We start from the raw sequence: 8515 nt of genomic DNA on the forward strand, positions 1-8515 counted from the left end.
TCATGGTACCGCTGCAGAAAGGTCAATGCTGACTCCATGCGCTTTGTTTTGTGTTCTGGTGTCAGTTGCTTTGGCACACAATTTCCTGAACAACAGGTGCTCCATGACAATTTCGTGCAACAAGGTGCGGGAAATCTGCGGGAGATGACTGCTGACTTCCGCAATTGTGACATGACGATTCTCCATAATGCGTTCCCACACAAGCTCCACCAGGTCATCTGTAATGATGAATGGCCGCCCACTGCGCTTCTCATCATGCACACTTTGTCGACCTGCTGAAAATTGTCTGCACCAGCGATGCACCATCTGCTTGCTCATGACGTTAGGNNCTGACGAATGAATTTGATTGGCACTATGCTCTGTGCATTCAAGAACTTTTATCACTGACCGCACTTCACAGTCGGCGGGAGTTGGAATAAGAGCCTCCATCTTCAACAGCTGCAACAGTGCTACTGTGGGAACGCGGGAAATTCCGTTTGTGCATGCGCCATGCTACGTCATTGCTCTATCACGTACGTGCAGTCGCTTCGTGCAATATAAGGTTTGCTAGCTGTGGGATGAGTGGGAAACTTACTTTGTGGACGTGCTACGTATATGATCGCCATCAAAAACACTTTAATTTTCGGAACTATATTCATTCAAAACTTCCGTTTGTTCAAGCTGCATGAGCACAAACTTGTTGCCGGGCTGGTCATAATAACTGTGAGGTCACACGTTAATATTTGGACTGACATACCCAGCTGTAGGAAATAGAAGGCCAGTGCAAACCTCATCACACAGGAGTTATTAGTTACTTATTTACAGGCCAGATAAATAAGCTTACAACCAAATGTAGGGTGTACACCAAACCACATATACAGCAGTTACATGCCAGATGTAACATTACATAGAACCATGCTGAGAGGTTAATAGTAGTTTGATCGTAACTGTTTCTGACAGCTTTGAGGTGTTGTGTAACAGAAACTGTAACACTTCTGGGACATTTATTTCTTATTTACACTTTTTTCTGTGTCTTTTATAGATTTTAAATGTGATTATCACCTTAATCGTACTTTAAATGAAAGATACATTTGTGAAGTAATTGTTCTGTTGTTGATGAAATTAATGTAAGTTACATATTTCAGTTATCTGCAAGCACCTTGTGCATGGTCAGCAAGAGGACGCGCATGAGTTCATGCGCTATCTTCTAGAAAGCATGGAGAAATCCTACCTGACTCGCTACAAAGACCTCAAGTATGTTTTTTCTTTATGCTGCTGTTGAGGAAATTGGTTGTGTGGGTGAAAATCCAGATTTTATTTCTGTGTTTCTATTAATTGCACACATCTCATTTCAGAAAGTTTCATGCTTACCTGTCTTAGAGTTTTTGTAATTACTATTGAATGTTTAAAAGCATTGTACGAGTTCTGACACATTCAGCTGATGTGTTAAGAACAAGCACAAATTATACTGCCAGATGGGTCAAAAATAGAATGTAACCCTGATACAGTGTTCCTGCATGTAGCAAGATCCCATATATAGTGAATATTTTTTTCTGACCCAAATCAAGGCCCAGTGCAAACATGAACATTATGTTCCTATATTTCATCAATTTAAATTTTGAAAAACAACCTGCATTCATTATCCAAAGTTTTTGACTCTCCTGAACTTTTACCTTAGTTTAGTGCAGTTGTGGTTGAAACAACAATGGATATTCAGATTTTCTTTCTGCTGGGAATTGTTACTGCACAGCTGTAACTTACGGCGACTGATGTCACAAACAATGTATTGAATGTGCACCAAAACCATTCCACTTGTGGCAGCATAGTTATTTCATTTCTAAGCTGAAGGTCTTTCAGTGTTCAGTTGGTGACTTTTGTGAAGTTCAAAATTTCCAATCTGGGCTCTGCAGGAAGCTGCAGAAGGTGAAAATTTTTGAACTGAGCAGTTGTAGTGCCATTCAGAATTTCACCATATTCCTTGGTTTGTGAGAGTGATGAAGTAAACTTAATTTTCGGTGCTGTTGGCACATTGTGTCTGTATGAATTTTCTATGTTTATAGAATTACTTAATGAATTGCCTACGAATTGTAGCATCCTAAATAGCTATATTTTATTCTTATAAATTTGTAATAAAAGCACCTCTTCTCTTTCCCTGCAGGCTGGACAGTTACAGCAAGGAAACTACACCACTGAATCAAATATTTGGTGGTTATATCAGAACAGAAGGTACGGTGAAAACCATGAGACACACCTCTCTTTTCTTCCCCTGTCCATACATGACAGAATATTGGATTGGCAGCTTTTTTCGTAAAGAGAATAAATTACTGGAAAAATTGCATAATAAATGGATGTTGGAGTAATGTCAAATATTTTAATTTCAGTCCCTGTTATTAATTCAGGATGTGCTGGCATTACTAATGAAAGGTAGAAAGTGTTGCCTTTACTTAACTCTATTCATTCTTGCCTTTATATATTTCGATCAGCTGACCATCTTCGGAAGACATAAGATTAACATGTTCAGGAACTGCTATTGCACAGTTTGTAATACATGCTTAGAAGTTTTTATATAAGAAAAATATTTACAATTATTTGGATTAAAATCTTATTAATGTCTAATATTTAAGATCTCAAACCGATATTTTTAGTGTCTTTGTGCCTCTTCTGTTGAAACGGAATGTTGCGGTACTATTTGGAGTCCTCTGAAAAAAGGGAAGGGGGACACTACAAGGTCCTCTGAGGAGTAATGCCTTCTGAAGATGGTCAGCTGATGGAAACATGGAAAGGCAATAAATATCTACAAATTGAATCACACTGGATGGTGTTAATTATTATTCTATAATTTGTTGCCTTCTCTGTTGTGATATCATAGTGCTAGTGTTGTTCTAGTAAAGAGGCACTTATAATGCCTTTAATGTTGTGAGGAGGAATAAAGTGAATAACTTCACTCTCAGTGAGTTACGCTTGTGTGATCTGTGGTGAAAAGTTGAAATAAAAATGTACCAAGTATGACAGTGTGTAACACCACTGTTCATGTAGCAGTAACTGTTGGTTTGTGCAAATATTTTTCACACCACAAGAGAGAACTCAATGCTGTTACTGGCTGGCAGAATTTATTTTCCGTGACTGTTCAGCACAAGTTCAGTGAGAACTGCAGTTCTGATCACCAGACAGACACAATTGATAGCTGACATGGGAGTTGTGAATGACAGTCCAGGCAGTAGACTGTGGGTGACATGTCATTGCCATTTGGGCAGCTTTCAAATGAAGTCTGCCATAGTCAGTTTGTTGAGCAAAGCTGTGAACTGTGACTTCTTCATTCAGTAGTCCATGATGATGAGCATAATTGGCTAAAACTCTTGGCGTGCAAATTGGAGTTGCTTCAGAAATTGCAGCAGAGTTACTTTCTGCAGTCCTCTGACTTCACTCCTGACACAGACAACTGTGTGCTTAGTGATGAGGCTGTTTCTCACATCTTGGGTAAAGTTTACTGCCATAATTGTCATATCAGGGGATCTCAGAATTGTCATGATATGAAGGAAGAAGAACAGGATGGCCCAAAATTGAAAGTGTGGTGCGTATCAGCCAGTGCAGAAGCAGTTCTATGAAAACCAGTGACAGTTGCTGCAAACTTTGACAGTAGTGTGCCACAGGCACCTGTTGAACACATCTTCCAGCAAATGGGACAGACATAGCCGCATTTCCTGACACCCATCATTGAGTTAATTCCTCAGTGAGCAATTCACAGGAATGTGGATTGGGCAAGGTGGCCCCTGATATGACCCACCTTGACTTTTTTCTGTGGGGACACATCAGAAACATGTATTGGACCAAAGTTAATGACCTTTCTGATCTGTGTCACATGATTTCTGATGCAGTGGAGTCTGTAACTCAGAGATCTTATGACACGCCTGGAAAAGGGTAGAATATTGGTCAGATGTCTGCCACACCAGAAGGGAGGTATATATTGAGATCTACTGACATGACCAAATATTCAACAAGTTTTTACACTTTTCACCTCAGACAACTTACATGTATCTTCATTGATAGTGACATGATTCAGTTTTTCCATCGTGTATGCTGATTTTGAACACACTGTGTAATAGGACTTGTTGCTGTGTTGTTGCAGTGACGTGCTTGCAGTGTGGTGGTGTGTCCACAACATTCCAGCACTGTCAGGACTTGCTCCTGGATATTCGACGTGCATCCACATTGGATGATGCTTTGGCAGCCTATTTCTGCAAAGAACGTCTAGATGGGGATGATGCCTATCGATGTGAGCGATGTCACAGGAAAGTTTCAGCTACAAAGAAATTTTCTTTGGAGAAACCTCCTCAAGTTCTTTGCATACAGTTCAAGAGGTATATTATTTTAATTTCAGAAATCATACACTTAACATCTGTATATTTTAAGAAACACATAATATATTTCTGGACTTCCTTTAAAGGTTGTGCCCCCATTTTATGTTCTTTGAAGGCTGCATGATTTATGTGTGGTCCAGTTAGTATGGCATGGGAAATATGAAACAATTTGAGGTGCATCTGCAGCCTTGTGGATTGCCTGCTAATTTCACTATGTCTGTATTTATGAACCAGCTTGAAGGCCAGTGAACAGATATTAATAGAATTTGATATTGGGGAGTTTTAATAAACAAAAATGTTGATCTATTACAGTCTCAGTTGAAATCAGATATTTCAGTTACTGTATGCTGCAGATCAGTGCTATGTAGCAAATGGAGCAGTTCTTGCCTAATGTGATGTCATGCCACTTTGCTCAACCTGCCTGCCTGCTGTTTGTTTCAGAATGCCATTTGTTGCTTGTAAGAGGTGGAGGTTATGACGATAATCTTCCTAATCGTAGTATGTTGTTAATTATGTGTGAAATATAGTAATATTGTGTAGGATGTAATTCTCAGGGATGGAGGTGGATGGAATGGTTCAGCATTGTGTTCATTGTTATTAGTGGTGTGAGATCCAGCGTCCAGAGTATCCCTTGTATCATAATGATACTCTCTGGAACAGTGTTAATATTTCATTTCTCATCTGATTATGATAATCATTATCATGGTGGCGGCGGCGGCTCTGTAAGCTGTGACCATTTCTGGGCAACGGCTGGGTACACATGTTCCTGTTGCTAGGCAGCAGATTCTTAATAATGCAACAGTTATACTACAACAGTGGAAACGGTGTTTTCTACATGGTCTGTGCTGAGATGTTTATAACCAGGACAGTTTGGAGCATGAGTTCAGTTGTGAGATGGTGGCCAGCCAGTAGTGGCATGAGTGCATGAATCTGAAGAATCTCCACTGTTAGAAGCCATTGCTTGGGAACTGCTGAAGAAGACAGCAGTCTGTTGCTATGGTGAATTGTGAACTGTGGGGATTAGTGGTGGCATTGTAATTACTTGTACTTCTGAGTCATGTGTTTATAAGTGGTCAATAAATCCAATCATTAATCCCATCTATAGTCACACATAATATGTGACCGTGATTGGTTCCTTAACTGACATGTTTGTTTTTCAGAAATGTGTTTTCCATTCGTAGGTCTGAACAGTTCGTCCAGTTTAGTGCTGTAACCACAGATTCTGGCCAAAGATGAAGTCTGCTGCAAGAATGGTTTATTTTTCAGAAGTCTGCAATAATTTTCATTAGATTTCATTTAATGGTCATTTAAACCCACACTTAGCAGTTTGATGGAATTTGAAGTGGTAATTCCAAATTCTGGTTGTACGAGGGCAATTCGAAAAGTCTTTGCCCCTATTTTTTTCAGCCACAATAATACACATACAGGGAAATCAAAATACAGGCAGTATACCTTTGACAATTTTTCCACATAGTCACCACCCCGGTTCATTCATTTGTCCCATTGCACCACTAGTTTGGAGATGCTGCTGTTGTAGAATTCAACCAGTTGAGCGTGGAACCACCGCTGGACAGCGGTTTTTGCGTCATTGGAAATGAGCCTCTGGCCTGCCAGGAACTTCTTCAGTGGACCGAACATGTGGTAATCACTGGGGGCGAGGTCTGGACTATACAGTGCATGCTCCATAATCTCCCATCCGAATGACTGCAGTCGGGTGGCAGTCCTGTTTGCCACATGAGGTCTGGTGTTGTCATGGAGGAGAACCACATCGTCCACAAGAATCTCTGGGCACTTTTTCCTGATGACAGCTCGCAGTGCAAGTGTGCCACAATAGCTGTCCGTGTTGATGGTGGCACCTTGTGGCATGAAATGCAGCAGGAGTGGTCCTCAGCGATCCCTCCTCGGAGTAACCACCACCGCACACTTCTCAAAGTGAGACATTTGTCCCCATACATCGGCTGCATTTCCCTATGGATCTCGATGGGCGTTCGTCCCTTGCTCCATAGAGAACGAATAACACTTTGCTGCTCATATGATGTGGACATGTTGAGCACACCAGCCATATTTGCTGACTGACAGCAGTGCAGTGCCGTGGAGCAGCCGAGAGTTAATCCTGGGCCAGTCAAAGCATACCTTGTTGCATCGAATGTATAACCCGGTTACTCAATCACACTAATATTTTGGCTGAAAAAAAAAATACGGATAAAGACTTTTCAATTTGCCTTCGTAGTGTAAGTATATATTCATCTATGCTGTTTATTTCAGAATTTCAGAAGGTCAAGTGGTCATAACAGAGCAATGAATACCAGAGTATAATTATTATTCTTGAGCAGAATTTCATGCATTTTTGCACCAGATTGATGTTATTATTTTAAGAAAACTTGTGGGAATCTTACAGCATGAGTCCTTATATGAAAACATTATTGTATTGTCTTGTGATGCCTGCCCAAATTACACACACACACAGACACACACACAAGTTCCTTTCCATATCCCACATTTGTCCTTAATTACAGATCATCTTGCTGTACAGACTACAGTTTCATGCAAGATGCATTGTTGTTACACCGCATTATACCACCCATTGTATGGCATTTTGAGCCTATGTTTCTGTTTATATTGGAGGAGGACCTTGTGCTATGCAGAAGAAAGTTGTGAGTCGCATTGTAGGACTGCTGTGTTTGATTGTAATAGGAGTACACATCTGTTGTGTTAGTGGATGTCATAATGAGTTCAATTTCATAATTCTTAACACTTTTGTGCTTATCTTGAAAGAAACTTTATTTTCTTATAGATTCAGCATCTTGGGAGGAAAGATCAACAAACATGTTTCATTCTCCCTGAGACTGGATCTTACGAGGTTCCTTTGTCCTCAGTCAGCTCATCGTGGCCCAGTGCCACTTACATATCGTCTTGTTTCCATGGTAACACATGTTGGCTCATCGGTCCACTGTGGCCACTACACTGCAGTGGCACAGACTTCTATGGGTCATTACTATCAATTTGATGACAGCTCTGTGCGGCCTATCTCGTTGTCGGCAGTCCTAGACACTAATGCATATATTATGATGTACGAGCGTGAACCTAAAATTCCATCAGTGCCACAGAAAAGTGTTGTGTCTGCTGCAGCCACGGTTGCTACTTGTACTGTCAATGGTCAGAAAACCAACTTGTCTCCACAAGGACCTCTCAGTCACAAGATTGGATCAGTGGTAAATCATCGGCAAGGCTGTGATTCCAATTCTACTGTATACACGTGTGCTTCACCTCTTCCATCTGCAAAAGATAGGTAAGCATATCATTTTATTTAGTGGTTATTGTGATTGTGTTAAGGTTAAGTTATATACTGTGTGAAAGGAAGCTTTCATAAGGTAGTGTGAGTGCAAGTATGTGGAACATTAGGGATACCACACATTTTTTGTACTTTGGTAATTATGTAGGCCATATTGAGATCACAGTCCATGTGCATTTCCTCCACTGCATGCAGTTCAAGTTAAAAGATCCATCATAATTTTAAAATTTGCAGAAATTATATAGAAAATTTTATTTTTGTGTGTAGTATCATTTAATGTTGGAGTGTTGAAAGATATATAAGATGCTTTTTGGAACCTTCCACATGCACATAATCATGGCCATCGTGGTTCCATACATTATCAGCTTCTTGCACATACTGTTAACACTGTACCCCATTGTTTGATGTGGGGAAGGTAGTTTGTGACTATCCCAGGCACTTATGCTGACCATTATATAGCAGCAACATATATTGCAAGATTTATTTCTTTTTTAGTTAGACAAATTTCAAGCTGCTGTATGTTTGCCGTACTACAGTACATATTATGTAAAAAATTATTTTGATCCCTTTAATTTTTTAAATTAAATTTCACAATCTGTCACACCCTTAACAGTATCTTTCACCTTGTAAGCACCGACAGTTTTCAAGTTTTTCCCTGTTCTATTTAATCTCCGCAACAGTTTATCTTTCAACTAGTCTTATGCTGACCATTATACAGCAGCAACATACCGTATTTACGCATGTATAGGCCGCACATTTTTTTGCCAAAAATTCAAGAGGAAAACTGGGGTGCGGCTTATATTCGAAATATTCGAAATCACACTTCATTTAAAAAAATTATATTTGTAATTAGTAATACAATTACTAATTACTATAATCTAAATTA

The 8515-nt window shown here is 39.8% G+C and overlaps 1 protein-coding gene across 4 annotated transcripts in view; it reads left to right on the forward strand.

The window, feature by feature from the left end:
- The window catches only part of LOC111868929 (ubiquitin carboxyl-terminal hydrolase 36), a 49178-nt gene that overhangs the window by 22741 nt on the left and 17922 nt on the right, over nucleotides 1-8515 (forward strand). For all 4 annotated transcript variants that reach the window (XM_023860052.2, XM_023860051.2, XM_023860053.2 and 1 more), the window contains exons 6-9: nucleotides 1125-1233; nucleotides 2138-2205; nucleotides 4106-4337; nucleotides 7132-7626. In XM_023860052.2, coding sequence (XP_023715820.1) covers nucleotides 1125-1233; nucleotides 2138-2205; nucleotides 4106-4337; nucleotides 7132-7626 — 904 coding nt within the window. The remainder of the gene's footprint in view (nucleotides 1-1124; nucleotides 1234-2137; nucleotides 2206-4105; nucleotides 4338-7131; nucleotides 7627-8515) is intronic.

This window comes from Cryptotermes secundus, unplaced genomic scaffold, assembly GCF_002891405.2.
Source record: "Cryptotermes secundus unplaced genomic scaffold, Csec_1.0 scaffold898, whole genome shotgun sequence".
NCBI lineage: Eukaryota > Metazoa > Arthropoda > Insecta > Blattodea > Kalotermitidae > Cryptotermes > Cryptotermes secundus.